Source organism: Microtus oregoni, unplaced genomic scaffold, assembly GCF_018167655.1.
Source record: "Microtus oregoni isolate MIOR12 unplaced genomic scaffold, Mior012 000011F_ref0000422, whole genome shotgun sequence".
In the NCBI taxonomy this organism is placed as follows: Eukaryota; Metazoa; Chordata; class Mammalia; order Rodentia; family Cricetidae; genus Microtus; species Microtus oregoni.
The window spans coordinates 10,577,706-10,596,964 of NW_024543070.1; the positions used below are offsets into that span (position 1 = coordinate 10,577,706).

The window sequence follows — 19,259 nt, forward strand, 5'->3', positions numbered from 1 at the left end:
ACTACACTCAATATGTTTTTTTAATAGATCCATTCGCCTGCAAATTTAAAGATGTCATCACTTTTTACCATTGTGTAAATGTATTGCATTTTCTTTGTCCATTCTTTGGCATCTAGGTTGTTTCCAGGTTCCGGCTATTACAAATACTGCTGCTATGAACACTGTTGAGCACATGTTCATGTGGTATGATTGAGCATCATTTGGCTGGATACCCAAAAGTGGTATTGCTGGGTCTTGAGGTAGGTTGTTTTTTAATTTTCTGAGAAATAGCCATGCTGATTTCCAAACTGGTTGTACAAGTTTGCATTCCCACCAGCAATGAAGGAGAATTTCCCTTACTCCATATCCTCTCCTCCATAAGCTGTCATAGGTGTTTTTGATCTTAGTTCTTCTGACAAGTATAAGATGGAATCTCAGAGTGGTTTTGATTTGCATTTCTCTAATGGCTAAGAATGTTGAAAATTTTCTTAAGTGTCTTTCAGCCATTTGAGATTTGTCTGTTGAGAGTTCTCTGTTAAGGTCTGTACCCCATTTTTTATTGTATTTTTTATATCAAGTTTCTTGACTTCTATATATATTTTGGAGATCATTTCTCTGCCTGATGTGGGGTTGGTGAAGGTCTTTTCCCATTCTGTAGGCTGCTGTTTTGTCTTACTGACTATGTCCTTTGCCTTACATAAGCTTCTCAGTTTTGGGAGGTCCCATTTATTGTTTATCTCAGTCTCAGTGTCTGTGCTACTGGGGTTATATTTAGGAAGTGGTTTCCTATGCCAAGTGTACTTCCTACTTTCTCTGCTATGAAACACACAGGAGGACCAATGGAATCAAATTGAAGACCGGATATCAATCCACACACCTACAGACACCTGATTTTTGACAAAGAAGCTAAAAATATAAAATGGGAAAAAGAAAGCATATTCAACAAATAGTGCTGACATAACTGAATATCAACATGTAGAAGAATGCAAATAGACTCATATCTAGCACCAAGCACAAAACTCAGGTCCAAATAAATCAATTACCTCAACATAAAGCCAAACCACACTGAACCTCATAGAAGAGAAAGTACAAACCACTTTTAAGACCAGGTTCAATGCCCATCAGTAGATGACATACACAAAATGAACTCAATGGCACTTTTGGAGGTACTTTGTCTTATAATGTTTTGTCAGGGATTTTTGTTGTTTTGAACCTTACAGGTCCTTTGTCTATATATTATGGTTTCTGGTTTTGTGTTTTTATGGGATTTCTACATGTTCAAATAAATGCATTTATCTGTGTGTAAAAATTAATAGTAATAATAGAGAATCTGAAATTACTTTCCACTTGAGAATAAATAATTCTATGTTTCTACTTAGGTTTATTGTTAAATTTATTAACAGCTCCTCACTGATCTAGTGAGTCCCATAGGCCTTGTGGAGTCTGGGATTCAGAACCAGGAAAACTGGAAACACAAAATGGAATTCAAACGGTCTATCCCTTTCTCTAGTGTCACCAACGTCTCGGTTAGGAAAAGCCGCTGAGAAAGGAATTATGCAAGCTCAAAGAAGTAACTTCCAATATATGAGTTTTCTGAGTCTTGCAATAGTAGATTATTAATGATGGTGACTGTGTATTTCTTTATAAAACCCGCAGATCCAGTGCATCAGCTATATAAAAGTGAATCCCAACTTTGTAGGAAAAGGATGATTGCATATTGCAACCACACAGCTGCATTCATCAGATGACAACACTAAGACTAGTCTGTGAACATTATTTTATCCTGAAGCTTCAGAGAAAAAATGTTATATGTAAGAAAAAAAAGCCCAAAATATTTTTAGCATTTTCAAACTCACCTAAATCCCACTAGAACTAAGATTAAGAGGGGAGAATGGATATTGATTAATGATCAGACCTGTCTCAGGGCACCCTAATCTATGCTTCTTGTCATCTGTTGTACTAATTTTAAAGTGATACCATGAAATTTTCTCATGGGCTTACACAAAGCCAACGTCACTTGGAATCAACACACTCAAAAACAAATTCTTCCATTGCACAGCATAGGTTTGAGGGGTGTGGAAATCTCTAGTATTCTGAGACTGACCTATGACTCCATTGTCATTATACAGAAACTCTCTCCTCGACAGGCACAGAATTGTGGTGGAACAGCCGTTCTACCACCACACTGATCTTTTTTCCTTTAGATTTCAGCAGATGTTTCCACTTTTCAAAGAAGTCACAAAAATTGTCATTTCCATCATAGACTGAAGGATGGAGTATTTCCTTTCAATTAGGCTATCTGGAAGTCTCCGGCCTGCCTTAGCCACTCTTCCCGGTCTCTGCTCTTGACCAGTGGTTTGTGTGACAGGATCTGTGGTCTGACCTATTCTTTGGACTGGCCAAGTTGCTCTTAATAAACTTCATAGCCATGTCTGCATAGTTATATATATTAGTTATTCTTTATTAAAAGAGCAATGAAATGATATTTATTTCAATGTTAATAAGTATACATAAAATATGAAAATCCTATTTTACTTCATAGAAATTAAATTGTTAAAAACATGTAACAGGAATTATCAAGATGGAGGAAAGTAAAACAAGCTGTACCTTACAGAGAAGGATAATAACTAAGAAGTCCGAAGAATGTGGCCCTGATGATAAACTCACGTAGGCCTGTCTGATTGCCCCTTATGTTTTATCATCTTTCAAAGGTGACTCACAGCCAAGCACTGGACTGAGCTCCTGGAGTTCAGTTGAAGAGAGGGAGGAGGGATCTTATGACCAGGGGGCAGTCAAGATCATGATGGGGAAACCACAAATAGCTAACCCTAGCTAATGGGAGCTCACAGACACTGGATTGACAGCTGGAGAACCTGCATGGTTCTAGGCCCTCTAAATGAGGGTGATAGTTATATGGCTTGATTTGTTACTCAGGGTCTGGCAGTGGATCAGGACTTACCCCAAATGAATGAACTGGCTTTTTGGAGCCCATTCTCTTTGGTGGGATACCTTGCTCAGCCTTGATACAGTAGGGAGGGACTTGGTGCTGCCTCAACTTGATATGCCAGACTTTGTTGACTCCCTAAGGGAGGCCTTACCCATTCTGAAGAGTGAATGGGGGATGGGAAGAAGAGGGAGGGAAGGTGGTGTTGGTAGGTATGTAAATGAAAAAAAAATTAAATAAAAAAGGTTTAGGTTTAAATTCTAAACTCATTTGTGCCTCACATACTGTTTACAGGCAGGCCAAGTGTAATTTCATGCAGTATTTTTTTTAATTGATTTTTATTGAGCTCTACATTTTTCTCTGCTCTCCTCCCTGCCTCTCCCCTCCCCTTCAATCCTCCCCTAAGGTCCCCATGCTCCCAATTTACTCAGGAGATTTTGTCTTTTTCTACTTCCCATGTAGATTAGATCTATGTATGTATGACATGCAATATTCTTAATGAATTGAAATGAAACCAAGTTTCGTGATGACTACAAAGGGTTGGGTAAATCAAGGAGTCTTTATGAATATTGTATTAAAAAAGAACAAGATGGAATATAAAGGATTTCTTGTGTAGACATCAACAAATTATTAAATACGACATGACAAACATCTGTTTCTCCAAAGCTCATGAAAATAGAATTTCCAGATTTCCTGCCTATGATCAAGAAGAAGACACGCCAGAGAAACTCTGAAGTTATCCTAGTCCCACCAGAATCCCCAGGAAAACAGTCTCGACAACGCTTGGCCAATGGCTATTATCTTCTCTCTTCTTCTTTAATGACACAGGAAACTGCAGCATGGGGACTGACTAGTTTTCATTCACTTACGAAGGACAACAATCATAAAATCCCATTATATTTGGCTTAGTGGAGATTTATTTATAAAAACAAAAGAGCAGAGAGAATATACAAAATTAGCTTTTTAGGTCTAAGCAGGTCGGTCACACTCTGAACATTTTCTTTTCCTGTTGCTTAGAGTGGCTGGAGACATGCAAGCTTCTTTGTGTACTTTCTGGACTTCGTCCTGCCTCAGTCTAGAATCTTGGAGTGAATCTGGCACCTCCTGCTACCACAGAACACCAGCTACTATATTCTGAGAATAGCAGAGTCTCAGTAGAGAGCCTGGAGCCACAAGCTGTCTCAAGCCACCCCTCTAATATGTTAGTTACTCTCAGTTGGCCCATGTCTGTTGCTGCATTGTTCACTGTAGCCACCTCCAGCTACATATGGTCATCGAACAGTTGAAACATGACTGGCCCAAACTAGGTATACAAATAGTGGAAAATACACATCAATATCAAGGATTCATTAAATAAAATATGTATATTAGTTTAATTCATATATTGAGATAGATAAAATAATTAGAATTAATTTTACTTGGTTATTTTGTTAACTACTAAAAATTTAAATTATATAAATGGCTCATATGACATTTTTGCTGGAAATTGCAATTCTAGGGATTTACATATTGTGGTTTCAATTTCTTAGTCTTTCTCAGACTGTAGGTAGTAAGCCATGGTATAACCTCAAAATTAAACAAAAATATGTATCAAGAGGTAAATAATTAGATATGAGAAATTTCTGGATGGTTTCAATTATAGGACTTATAAAAATTGAGTTATGGTATTTATGGTAATACAGATAAAGGTAAAGGGTCTGATATGGTGACAGATAGCTTCACACAAGTATTAGCTGCCTGAGAGCCCATATTGTACCCCCTCTCATTCTAGGGACTTATTCTCAACAATGGCAGCAACTTGTCTGCCAGTGTAAGACAAAGGGCACCATACATCCAGCTTCTTTTTTTTTTAAAAAATTCCTATGACCTAGCAGTGAAAAACAAATCCCCAAAAGGATGTTCTGCTGAGTTTCTACTTTTATTAAACGGGCAGTTGGGCAGACAACATTGTGATCAGATTTTCAGAGCAGAGTCTGGGTGGAGAGTTCTCCCCGTTTTCAGATCACTGAGTCTAGAAGGAAAGAGGTGGAAAGACTAAGAACCAGCGAGTCTAATACCAACAGCTCTGTGTTTTCTATAGTAAAAAGACGAATGAAGAATTCTTTATATACACAGATGGTGAAGGTAGGCAGTTCAGAATCGAGGCATAGCTTTTTCCTTGAGACTTTCACCAATCATTGTTCATTTTTCCTGGAAAAGGAGATGGATAGGTTAGATGCTAAAACTCATTGAAACTACAGGAAGGTGGTCTGTACCAAGACCTCACAATATTATATTAAATCATGTTCACATTCTATATGCTGTGATGGTTATTACCTGAGAATTTCCTATGCACCAAAAGTTGAGGTGAACATACAAACAATCATGGGTTAACTCTGCTATAGATTGCCTGTTTCCTCATGACAGTAAGTGCTGTCATTCACGGCATCTCATAGATAAGGAGATTACACATGAAAATTTAATGACTTTCAAAATTCTCATTAGATCTTGCCTCTGGCACAATCCTTCATTACTTAAATAAATCTATTTTTGTATAATCTACAGGTAAGTTCCATGATGTAGTTTTTGTCAAGTTACCTACACAGGATGAGAGTTACAGGGAAGTGTGGTCCAAGGCTATTCTATTAAATTGAACTTTCAGTAAATTACTGAGGTCGCTTTGTCCTAAGATGTATACTTAAGTGGGATTATTGGACATGATGTATTCTTCATCCAATAAAGTGAGACGTAAGTTGCTAAGGATTTGGATGCAAAACTAGCAACCGACTGTGGACTAGAATTGGCTAAACCTTTTGTGTGTGTATAAAGGCCTAGAGTAAGGAAATGAGTTGCAAATTTTCATGCGAAGGAGATGGAAGGTTCCAGTTCTCAACCAATTGCAATGTGTCTTCCCACTGTTTGTTCACCTGAAACCAGAAACCTCCCAAACTGTGTTTTCCCTCACAGCAACACAGTTGATTAATTATTTACAAATCAAGTGGAACATTTACCAATTCCTTTTTTTTTTTTTTTTTTTTTTTTTTTTTTTGGTTTTTCGAGACAGGGTTTCTCTGTGGTTTTGGAGCCTGTCCTGGAACTAGCTCTTGTAGACCAGGCTGGTCTCGAACACACAGAGATCCGCCTGCCTCTGGCTCCCGAGTGCTGGGATTAAAGGCGTGCACCACCACCGCCCGGCTAACATTTACCAATTCTGTGCCCAATTTGCATGGTGTCATAATGGAGTATAATAATAAATATTTCTAATAAATATCAGTATTGGAAATTATTTATTAGATATAATTAACTTTTTTGAAATAAATTTAGTTAAATTAATTTATTAATTCAAATTAAATAACAACCATGTCCATATTTCTTTTTCTACTAAGTTCATACTTTAGAAATTTTCGTAAATTCCATCTTTGGGTTGATAATGATGATGATGACAATAATTATAAATGCCATTAATTCTTAGATGCTATGACAAGTATTCTAAAGTCAGTGTATATTGAATGCTTTCAATAATTCATTGAGATATTAAGAGTAATTATGTGATTCACTAGAAATATCCTATATGAAAACCATCAAAAAACTAACCTATGTTTAGCTTATTACACCACATTGTTTTCATTTAAATGCTTCTTTCTTATCTAGTTCATTGTTATCTAACCTGTGAAAGGGATTTCAGATAGAGTTACCAGGGAGACTTTCAAAGTAAGTAATACATGTTCAAGTATTCTGTTAGGTATTTAAATAAGAGGCCAACTTTTAGCATTGAGGAAAATTAAATTCTTTGCAATACACAACGACATAAGCATTACGTAGAATTGGTTTCAATCCAGCTGTTATGACCTGCCTCTCTTAGCCTCCATCTTGTCTTATAATTGGCATAAGCTTATTACCACATGCTTCAATAATTACTTTATCATCCTGGTAATAATGTGGATAATTCTCGAGTCATATGACCTATTAGTGTGACTTCTCTGGCCAGACAAATTTTTATTTCCCAGTGCATGAACCAAATCAGAACCCACAGCAGCTGCCACCATAACCCAGAGGCCAATGCACTCACAGATGCAGGCGTTTCAGCAGGTATTGTTTCCAGGTTGCTGCTCTCCTCACACTTCCCTTGACTACGTATGCGTGTATTAGTCTGACGGATCCTAAAAAAGAAGAGATGCTTCAATGACGGGAAAAATATTCAGATCTAATGATAAACAGATGTAGGTGACGTATGAATACCAAACTTAATTAGCATAAAAGTCTAATTCATGGAACCATTTTCTGCTTAGCATCATCTAGCTTTGGTTATTCTCTTCTGTTCCTAACTTATCCTCTAGTTCTGAGTCTATTTCACCACATTTCAACCAAGATAGAATCATGTGATTCTTAATCCAAAGCTTTTGTTTTTTTTTTATAAATTTTCATTTCAATTGGTGTGTATGCTCATGTGTGTCTGTGCATGTGTGTGTTTCTGTGTGTGTGCATGTGTATAGGACTGTGTGCCCATGGGTGTATTTGTGTGTGTGTGTGTGTGTGTGTTATGAGCACTGGCACGTATGTACCATGGTACAGATGGAAAGGTCAGAATATAATTTTTGGGAACCAATTAACTGCAATTACTGTGGTAGGTTCTGGGATTGAGTTCAAGTAGACAGACATGAACAGCTAGCATCCTCACCTGCTGAGTCACCTCACTGGCACACGTGACTTTGTTTTGAAGGTGAAAAAATTAGATCCCAGAAAGGAGTTTGACTATATCAGGTAATATAACTTTGGGGATAGAAAATAGAACAAAAATACAATAATACGGGGTTATTTCTTGAACCTGAAATGATACTTGAGAGAATTTCAAGACTTTTAACTTAAGAAATTTTGTGAAGGAGCCGGGCGATGGTGGCGCACGCCTTTAATCCCAGCACTCCGGAGGCAGAGGCAGGCAGATCTCTGTGAGTTCGAGACCAGCCTGGTCTACAGAGCTAGTTCCAGGACAGGCTCCAAAGCCACAGAGAAACCCTGTCTCGAAAAAAAAAAAAAAAAATTGTGAAGGAAGATTCTGCTTTTCATCTGTGTTGCTGGGGAAAACCCATAATCTGCTTCATTGAAGTTGAAGCCCTATAGCTTGATCTAACCCTTCACTAAATATTCGTCCTTCTTCCACAAGAAAACCTGAGTCTTCTCTATGAGGTCTACCCCTACCTTCCTTAGCCATGGCATGCACCCAAGGTAGACTACATTAATCCTTTCATCACTTGAGCTTCTGTCTATGAAGCTTTCTTGATTAGACCTGGGCTGGAATAATTAATGAAAAGTTTGGTTAAATAGTATCGATAATTTAGGTCTTCAGATTTATAATCAAAAGGAATTGAAGGATTTAGGGCCAAAAGACAGTGTGTGTATGTAATAACTGAATTCTTAGAAAGAATTAAAGAATTAACAAATATTTAATTTCCATTGGTGTATTCAGTGAGCCTGTGAGCTCATATATGTTAAGTCCACATATTGTGCCACATATGTATATTATCAAAGGAATTTCACACACTGTATCACATCTTTATGATATCAAACTAATTTATAGTCTCACAAATGGCAGTGGAACCACTGCATTGAAGATAATAATAGTAAAGTAAAGAAACTACAGTTAAACCACAATTACTTAGACCCAGATAAAGCAAGGGTAAGATATTTTCTAAATTTTGTGAGTTTTGTGACATTTAATAAAAACATTTGAACTCTCTGAGTATCAGGTTCACCCATCCACCAAGACAAAAATAGATCTCTACATCACGTTATGAAAACTTGATGATGGAATGGGAAAATGACTTATCATCACACCATACCTACAGGTATGATGGCAAGTAAGTTCACAGTTTATAGTTCACATTTCTAGATATAAAGAATTTCCACCATACTTCCAAAGAAATTTGTCACAGGGAGGCTGAGAGAAGGTGAATGATAAGTCTAGGGACAATGACAAGTTTTTGCAAAATCAGTATTTGAGAAGAAAATCAACCAAACGAAAACAAACAATGAAAGAACTAAACAGCTCTTGCACTTAACCTATACTTTCATATCCAAGTTCTTCTCAGTTATCAGTGAACTTGGTAGCTTAAGTAATAGTCTCCACCTTCTTCCAAGGAAGAAACTGAGATTTCACATGATGAGATAACTGGCGAGCATGTACATTCAGTGTTAAAGCTAAGAACAGACATCATATATGGCATCCATCTAGCATACATTTATTGCATGGTATTAGCTCCTTCAAGAAGGCTTAGAGATGCTGGGAAACCAATCACTGTCTTACAGTCATACAATTTCTTAGGCATTGTAAGTGGTACAGACACTATATATATATGGTGGTTCTCAACTGCTTTCTTTTTTTTTTTTCCGAGATCTCAACTGCTTTCTCTTTCTGTATGCCAGATAGATGATGGCCACACTTTCATGAATCTACACAGTCTTATAGAGGTGCTCTTCAATCATTGTGATCCCACCACTGCTCCTTCCTCTTTTCCTATTACTCTATTACCTTTATGAAGTAATAGAGACAGGCAAGTATATTAAAAGGATACTGTTATATACTTTTCATTTTAAAAAATGAACCCATTTTGAATGTTGGGACGGAGACAACAGATAACTTGAAATAAATATCTAGTTAATATCAGAGCACTGCTATAGGCAATTGCAGTTGGCAACCCTCACACTGGAAGAGGAGATGGTGTGATGTGGGTACTTACAGGTTTTCATGACAGAGCATGCAGGGGTTGGCGTAGGTTTGGCCATCATCCCCACAGACAGGCTGAATATTCTTTGGGCAAAGATAGCCCATCCTGGGCAATATTCGGTAGTGTTTGCATATGTCAGAGTCCTGCACAGGTAGAGTAGAGAGCAAAGTTGCTTAAGACTTTCAAGGGATTATATGGGATTGGAGAAATATTGGTTTTCCTAATGGCATCTGAGTCAATGATTAAGAACAGGACTGTGGTGCATTACTCAAATGCATTCAGTATTTCACATCATATTGGGTGGGCATAACCTCCTGCCTTTGGCTTCTTTTAACTAGAGAATATTAGTGCGCCAAAAAGAAACAAAACCAAAAATAACAGTGACAACTCCCCCTCCCCCCCCAAAAAAAAGAAGCAATAAGTGGAATTCTTTAATGATCTGAGGCATAGTAAGCTAGGACATGCTTCTAGGAAAGAGTCTAGAATAATATTCATGCTAGAAACAATATCCACTCTTAATGAATTCCCTTTGGTGTGGACCTACCTCTTTAAGATACTGGCCGTTCTAAGAGATCAGATTCTGGTCTGAAAAAAATTAGTCCATACCTCCCTTACTAACTCTGGTCTCTACCTCCCCAGGAGCTACCCTGGTCTCTATCTTCTGTGGTGGCAAAAAGAAATATGCAAAACCCGTGCTTCCTTATCTCTGCAACACTACCTCCTGTGTGAATGGCGAAGACTTGTGAACAAATTGTGCTCACTGGGCCGAAAACTATCATGATGCTTCCCCTGAGCTGGCTTTGAGCTGCAGGCTCCCCAACCACTGGAGGACAGAAGCTACTGGCCTAAGATTTCAAGGAGAAACTCCTTACCTCAGAGGAGCTGGAAAATCCTGGACCCCCTTCTTCTTTAGTAACTCTAATGTGTGATGGATTTCCTTGGAGTCCAGGCCTTTCCAAAGCTTCCTTTTCACTAGAAGAAGAAAGGAAAAAAAAAACATTAAAAAATATGTGCAAAACCTTTTTTTTTTTGTTGTTTTTTTTTTTTTTGTTTTTTGAGACAGGGTTTCTCTGTGGTTTTGGAGCCTGTCCTGGAACTAGCTCTTGTAGACCAGGCTGGTCTCGAACTCACAGAGATCTGCCTGCCTCTGCCTCCCGAGTGCTGGGATTAAAGGCGTGCGCCACCACCGCCCGGCTTGTGCAAAACCTTTGTAACATCTCATAGAAAGACGTCTGTCCCAGGAAAACATGAGAGAACTGTAGAGAATTCCATCAGGATATGACCAGAATGAGATGCTTTAAAAGCACACAAAGGTGACGAACACTGAGCAGCACCGACAGTCCATCCCCACGGCAGGAACATTCTCTGTGAGAAACTAAGGAGTATTGATGCTGTCTTCATGGGTGCTTTTAACCATCATGGTGTCCACTGGTCTTTAAATGTGTTTGTTCACTAGTCAAATCATTTAGCCCTTGAGACCCTTATTTAATGAATGCATTTTTTGGGCATAAAATTTCGTATATTTTAATGACTTTTTTTGGGGTTCTCATGTGGTTTTAGATCAAGGATTTGGAATGAATGCCCTGGTGAGGAGACACTCCTTCACTTCCTGTCTCCAAACCCAAGCACTCTTTCTTCTGCATTGGTTGTCTTAACTTGCAGCCCTTGGCCATATTACTGATTCTCTTGGACTCAGGAGCACATACATGTGTTCCAGCAGCAATTTGTACAACTGTGTGCCCCCTGCTGGCTGAGCGCAATGAGTTTACTCACAGGACAGCTCTGCACATGTGGCACTTGTGTTGATAGAGAGCTCCATCAGTACCAAGCACTGGGTCATCCTTTTGTGGACAGAGAAGCTTGTCATTCCTCATGAGCTTTCGGAACTCGCTGCACTCATCCTAGGGAATGAGATAGGGAGGTGAGCATGGGCTTTCCCTTTGTTGCTGGGTGGTTTTCTCAAACTCAGTTTTAGGAGATATCTTTTGGATCCAGGCTGGTACTCACTTCGTTGATCCCAGCCATGGAGGGCAAAGAACTCCTGACCTGCCTAGGTTTTGCATTGCCTGCTGTGTTGTGAACTTCTCCACACTGGTCCTGAGAGGTAGAAAAACATAAGAAAAGACTTGATAGGCATGTCTCACCTCCTGCTGATTCGCCTGCCTATCATCTGTTCTTTCTCCCCTTTCCACAACCTTAAACCAAGGAGAATCTCAAAGCACTCTAGGCTAAAGAGAATGTGATGACCACTGTGGAATGACCAAGGGATGATATCTGCCTTCTTTTGAGTCTTGAGAAGAGAGAAAGTACTGTAATACATGCATACTACTGATTCATAGATGCAGAGAATATCATCTGGAGAGAACAGAAGATAGCAAAGACAAGCTGAACAGGAGGCTTGGGATGTCTGTTAGCTACAGGACTCGTTAAGGTCAACATCAAGAAGCTACCCAAAGCCTCCTTTCACGTTTAAAGTGTGAAAGATGAGCATGCAGTTGAGGTGAAAGAAGTCTGTGTCGTCTAGTTTTCCAAAGCATATTTCTGTTAAAGCAGAAAGACAAAAATTGGCATATACTATAGAAGAATTTTCTAAGAATTTTTAAAAGATTAATTCCATGTGTGTGTATAGTGTGGGGTGTGTGGGATGTGTGGGGTGTGTGGGATGTGTGGGGATGGGGGATGTGTGTGTGTAGTGTGGAGTGTATTTGGGGTGTGTGTGCGTTGTGTGTGTGTGTTATGCGTGTGTGTTGTGCATGAGTTGTGTGTGTATGGGGTGTGTGAGGTATGTGTGTGTGTATGGGTTGTGTGTGTGGTTTGTATGTTTTGTTTTGTGTGTGTATGTGTGGTGTGGTGATATATCTTACATTATGACAGAAAGTGAGAGTGTTGTCAAAATCAAAATTTAAAGTAAAACATTACTATCTTTCTTACTAAAGACTACATGGAAAGGCAAGTTAGGTAAATCTGTTAAAACACAACCTTTCCCTGAGGACCTGAGTTTTCTTCATTCCTCATCTTTCTTTCAGTAGCTTCTCGTTCGCTGCAGAAAAAAGAAACCAATAAATATTTCTAGGATTATGCTGAATTATCTTTAACCAAGTATTTTTCCAATGCTAAACATTAACAAACATAACACTATAGTCTCATGCCTTAAAAACACCTAGACACACGTTTCTATCTGTTGTCTCTGATGGATGGACATTCTACCATGGCAGCACGCTCAATGGTCACCAATTCTGTTGCTTTCCTATCGTCACGATTCAAAGGATTCTAAAGGGCTGTTGCTTCTTAAGGGAATGGGTTTATTTCAGACTATAGCTTCATTTCTCCTTTTCTTTTTTGATACTTTGACAGTTGCTTCACCTTAAGCTCTGGTTTGTTTATTCTTCATGTAGTTACAATGCTTTAAAGTTTACCCACGTTTTAGAAAACAAACTAATCTTGAATCTCAACAAAAACTGTGTTGTCAATGTGACTCTTTCACATACAAGATGGCCTGAAGTCCCATGAGATACACAGTCACATCAGTGACTGAACCTTTTTGTTTAAAAGACACTGACTGCCCAGAGGTGGTGTCCAATCCCAGCACTTGGGAGGCAGAGACAGGCAGAACTCTGTGAGTTCGTGGCCAACCTGGTTTACAAAGTGAGTTCCAGGACAGCCAGAACTGTTACACAGAGAAACCCTGTTTCAAAAAACCAAAATAAATAAATAAAATAAAGAGATAAATAAAAATAATAAATAAAAAAGTCATTGACTTGTAAATGTATCACGATTGTTTCCCACCTTAGACCACCCAGGTGTGACTACACACCTCATTGTTTACAAGAACAGCTTCTCATTGAGTGCTTTGAAAACTAACACTAGTCTTTATAAATGAGGATGTATTTATCTATAATGTGTAAAACCAAGTGTCATAGGTTTTTAAATGACAGAAATTCTTTCCCATCAAACAAGCATGATTTATCAAACTCATCAACAAATCTGTTCATGTACAACATACTCTGACATACACACTTGTTGACATGTGATTTATCAAACTCATCAACAAGCCTCCTCACGTACAATATGCTCTGACACATGGCACACTTGTTGACATGCGTCTTGCCATCTGGGCCTCGGATAGGATCATTTTCTCTGGTGCAGATCAGCTTCCCATCTCTCTGCAGGCTCCGGAATTCATGGCATTGATCCTGACAAGAGGACAGAGAAAATATTACAACCTTAGACAGGATTTAGAGTCTGGAAGCACCATGAAAGTTAGGCACGGACTCATAATGTTTGGAAGAAAATAGAGAAAATGAGATTTCAGAGAATGGATTACGATTTAAAGATACTTTGTCCCACTTGTCTTCTCCAGGGGAATTTCATCGCTGCCTAAGACAGCTCATCTCATTTGTACGAAGTCTTCTGTGAGGCTATGTCCCAAATCTGCCTGTCTGCAGCTGTGCTCACTACTCCAAATGTAAAAACAGGCCTCAAAATACAGAATTGACTGAACATATTCACCTGGCAAGGCATGCAAACATATAAACCCACAGTTCTGTTCTGTAATGATAGTTTTGCATTTATTGGTTGTGTATGTGTACATGTGTGTGGGCACATGTGTGCAGACTCAGGGGAGCTGTAGAAAGCTTGGTTTTCTCATTCCACTGCGTGAATTCCTGGGATCAAACCCAGAGTTTCAAGCTTGGGGGCAATTGTCACGTTACCTTCTCAGCCAGCTTGCTACACAGGCACATCTTTACGATATTTTCTACCATGTGAATTACATCAGCTCATATGATGTGCACCTATTTTTCATTTTAGAAAAGACTCAGAAATACTAAACAATCGGTGTAAATGCTGGGTTTGTGACCAGCTATCTACAGAACAAGCTCCCTTATTTTTACTTCTTTGTTTTTCCATGGAAGAGACAAAGCCACTAGTTTATAAGAAGAGAGAGCTGGGATTTTTTTTTTATGTTAAAAAAATCAGGCTTAAAACAATGGCAAGGGAACTGGTCCCATGAGATTTTTACCTTGAACTCTCCCTAACTCCAAGGAGACCTTTGGAGGCACACTCTCATTATAATACTGATAGCGGCTTAGCTTGGGGTTGCCTTTTTTTCTCCTACAGACAATCCCATGCTTACTTTATCCACTGAATTCTTAAAGTTATCTCTGAAATTGAGCATCTGATCATTATATTATTTTTCTCAATAATATCATTTTCAGAAGCAACTGCAGTTATTTTCATTCCAGCTGCTAACAATAACACATGCACACACACACATGCACACACACATACACACACATGCGCACACACAAGCACACACACATGCACGTGCTCACACACTATAGACACATACACATAAACGATAACACTCATCATCATCGTACAAATGTACTGCCAGATTTCGGGATTTGCCCTCCTGATCTACTTATTGTTTGTGTGTGGTCCCTGTCTCTTTTCTCAGCTGTAACATCAGAGAAATCCACAAAATAGATTTTGCAAACTGTTTAAAACCTAAGAGCAAATCTTATTTTGGTTTACATTATAACGAAATATATAGCTCTCTTTTGACAAATTTCAAAGGATTATTCTCTATACAGATTGCAGTTTTTTCTTTCTAATTGACTTTCATAGGTGAGAAGAGCTGTATCATAATGGCTATTCTGTGCCTTCATTGTGGAAAGGAGGGCACTATTAATGCCCCAAATTGAACACTAGGTGGCAGTCAAGTGGCAGTCAAGTGTCATCTGGTCACGTTACTGTGCATACTCCCAATTTGTTTCTTTTCTTTCTTTCTTTTTTTTTTTTATTTAGCCTCTTAGGTTTTATTTAATTTCAGAGGTAGTTAGGATGACAACCTAGAATATTATCATAATCATGCCTCCTTTTGATATGCTTAATTTCCAAATGAAAACAGTAACCAGGTCATAATTATAGCTAACATAGTATAATTATCCCAAGTACAATCACAAAAGAATAATAGGTTTAGCTAGGTCATAATTATGAGTCTATCATTTTAACTATCTCATGTACAACTACAAACGAATTATAATCTTTAGATGAGGTGGCAATTTCCCCTGAGGGACATTTTGTTAGTTTCCCAAAACTTAAATATAGTAATCACTGATACTCTCTTAATTGATGTAACAATACATGATAAGTAGAAAAGAAAACATGAATATCTGTTCAAACACATTTTAACAAAATATGACAGAAATATTTATGTCAATTATAATTTTCGTGTCTACAATTGGTCACATGGCCCTAGCTGGAATTTATAACTACCTTTTTCTACTCTTTTTTTTCTTTTTAAATTTATTTATTTATTAAAGATTTCTGTCTCTTCCCCGCCACTGCCTCCCATTTCCCTCCCCCTCCCCCACACAAATTCTACTTCCAAAAACAACAAGAATATCCAGCATGAACAACCACTGGTCATTAATATCACTTAATATTAATGGTCTCAATTCACCTATAAAAAGGCACAGGCTAAGAGATTGGATACGAAAACAGGATCCAACATTCTGCTGTTTGCAAGAAACACATCTCAACCACAAAGACAGGCATCTACTCAGAGTAAAGGGTTGGGAAAAGGTTTATCAAGCAAATGGTCCTAAGAAAAAAGCAGGTGTGGCCATATTAATTTCTAACAAAACTGACTTCAAACTAAAATCAATCAGAAGAGATTGAGATGGACACTTTATACTCATAACAGGAACAATTTGTCAGGATGACGTCTCAATCCTGAATATTTACGCCCCTAATATAAAAGCACCCACGTATATAAAAGAAATATTGCTAAAACTCAAGGTAGACATCAAACCACACACACTAGTAGTAGGAGACTTCAATACACCTCTCTCAGCAATGGACAGGTCAATCAGACAGAAACCTAATAGAGAAGTAAGAGAACTACTGGAGGTAATGAAGCAAATGGACTTAACAGACATCTATAGAACATTCCACCCAAATAGGAAAGAATATACCTTCTTCTCTGCAGCCCATGGAACCTTCTCGAAAATTGACCACATACTCGGAAACAAAGGAAACCTCCACAGATACAAAAAATTATCAGTGTCCACCTGTGTCTTATCAGATCACCACGGATTAAAGTTAGAATTCAACAACAATCCTACCTCCAGAAAGCCAACAAACTCATGGAAACTGAACAGTCAACTACTGAACCACACCTGGGTCAAGGAAGAAATCAAGAAAGAAATTAAAGTCTTCCCTGAATTTAATGAAAATAAAGGGACAACATACTCAAACCTATGGGACACTATGAAAGCAGTGCTAAGAGGAAAGTTCATAGCACTAAGTGCCCACTTAAAGAAAACAGAGAAAGCATACATCGGAGACTTAACAGCACACCTGAAAGCTTTAGAAAAAAAAGAAGCAGACACACCCAGGAGGAGTAGAAGACTGGAAATAATCAAACTGAGGGCGGAAATCAACAAAATAGAAACGCAGAAAACAGTCCAAAGAATCAATGAAACAATTTGTTTCTTGATTGAACTTTTTGGTGCTTTCCTTTTTCTGCCCCACTCCCAAGACCAAGCCCTTCCTGTGTCCCAAATACTTTTTAAAGCTTCAAATGATATCCGCAGAGTGGATAGTCACAACACTGGTATTTGTTGTTGGTCCTGAGAATGCCTAGCACCGATGTTAGAGTTGTTTTTAAGTCATAAGTGTCATGCTCGTTTTGGTAGAGCTAGCCACGTCTTTTTCTGTTTACTATCATATCCTCAATAATTGAGAGAGAATGTGCACTTCAAAACAGTTAGTTACCTGATTCCCCTTACAATGAATATTTGGGTGGGCCTGTAGCTCTAGAGTCTAAGAGATCAGAGCCCAACCTCAAAGAGTCAGGGCGTACCTCCCCTGCTAGCTTCGGTCTCTAACTGCCCTAGGGCTGCTTTGCTCCTTATCTTCTGTGGAGGAAAAATGAATGTGCAAAAATATGCCTCTTTATGTGTGCACACTGTCTCCTATGCATACCGCAAAGATTTGCACATAAATGTTCTTCTCTGTGCCACTCCACCCAGACAGCTCTGATGCTGCGCCTGGAACTGGCTTTGAACTGTGGCCAGGCTCCCCAGCCCCGAGAGCTCTCTTTGCCTCTCTGGTTCTCACAGTCTCTTTCTTGTCCCTTCCCTCTGTCAGGTATCTCTCCCGTGCTGTCCACTGTAGCTTTTCCTCCCTGAACTAAGTCTCTTAGCGTTTTAGAATGTGTATAATGTTCTTTCACCTCACAGTTCCGTTATGCTGCCTCCAACATGATTCATCCTCCCTCATAATATTCACCTACGTCACCGTGGCCCAGCCATGCTCCCATGGGTGCAAGGTCTGCTCTCCTGATTAAGCTCAGTTTCTAAAAGGCAATTTCATACTGGCTCCAAAGCCATCACCTCCATCTCCTTAACATGAACCTCCCAAATTCAGGTATTAACGTGTCTGACATATTACCTCCTTATCATTCTTGTTTGTCCCCGTGTTTCTCTTGGCTTCATCCTCTTTCTTTTTCTTTTCAGCGGCCTCTCTTTCCCTGAGAGTAAGGATGGGAAGAAAGTGAATACGTGTCTCATTAATTATAGGACTCACTTCTAAAGCGCTCGCTGTTCTGCTCGGACTGCTGTAACGTGGTTACTACACTATCTGGACGCACAGCCAGAGCACTGTTGGGAAGACACTTACAACCTCTCCTTGCACATAACACACTTGTTGCCGTGAGTCTTGCCGTCTGGACCCCGGGTAGGGTCACTTTCCCGAGTACAGAGGAGTTTCCCGTTTTTCATTTGGCTTCTAAACTGATCACATACATCCTGAAAATAAACGAGGAAAGATAATCAGAAATGCTTTTTTCATATAGTATTTTATTGGGTTTGAAAAGCCAAAGGTTTCCATTCACACATCTGGCAGCCATTTAACCTTGCTGAGGTAGGCAGGATTATGACATAAGGACATCCATGTCTTTGTGTGGAGTGTGCAGATAGATATGTTATTTTATCAGTTAATGTAATCGTCTCAATGGAGAATTAAGAGCACCGATCAGTTGTATTTGAAGTGTGAAGGTTACTTGGGACTGGGGGGAGGACTCATTGCTACCATGAGGGTTCTTGCTCAAGCAGGGGAATGAGTCCCAGAAGGATAGAGAATCAGCCGTGAGTAAGCATGCTGGCTGGAAGGCAGCCACAAACCAACGAACACAGGCGGCTCCTGGAAGTCAAGAGACAGCAAAGGAATTTCATACCCTGCGACTTCCACAAAGGAGCACAGCTCCCCCGACTCTTTGGTTTTAGTGGGGTCATTTGGAACCTATGACCTCCACAAATGTAAGGCAATAACTTGCAGCACTGTGAGCCAGGGTCTATAGTGACATTTTATAGCAGCAATATAAAACCCAGTGTTAGCTCTGACATTCTAAGAGGAAGATCTCCACTGGCTACATCAACAACAACCTCTTTCCACACTTTGGATGGTTTGCACCAAACGTTGGCACTGACTTACCTTCCCCGTGGCTGAGCCAGTCCCATTTGATCTTTCGGCAGAATTTTTATTTCTTTCCTCTATGTCTTTCTGCCTATGAGAGAAAGGGTCGAATAGTCATCTTGTTGGCACAACTGCACGCCCAGGATGAATGG

General features: G+C 39.1%; 1 protein-coding gene across 1 annotated transcript in view; it reads right to left on the bottom strand.

Moving 5' to 3' along the window:
* Positions 1–6,824: 6,824 nt before the first annotated feature.
* LOC121453557 (serine protease inhibitor Kazal-type 5-like) overlaps positions 6,825–19,259 on the bottom strand; it is a 79,316-nt gene continuing 66,881 nt past the window's right edge. The window contains exons 22-31 of the mRNA XM_041660427.1: positions 19,126–19,198; positions 18,313–18,440; positions 18,085–18,163; positions 13,690–13,817; positions 12,604–12,664; positions 11,632–11,721; positions 11,398–11,525; positions 10,497–10,596; positions 9,637–9,767; positions 6,825–7,062 (exon numbers count right to left, since the gene is read on the bottom strand). Of these exons, the coding sequence (XP_041516361.1) occupies positions 6,825–7,062; positions 9,637–9,767; positions 10,497–10,596; positions 11,398–11,525; positions 11,632–11,721; positions 12,604–12,664; positions 13,690–13,817; positions 18,085–18,163; positions 18,313–18,440; positions 19,126–19,198 (1,156 nt within the window). The remainder of the gene's footprint in view (positions 7,063–9,636; positions 9,768–10,496; positions 10,597–11,397; positions 11,526–11,631; positions 11,722–12,603; positions 12,665–13,689; positions 13,818–18,084; positions 18,164–18,312; positions 18,441–19,125; positions 19,199–19,259) is intronic.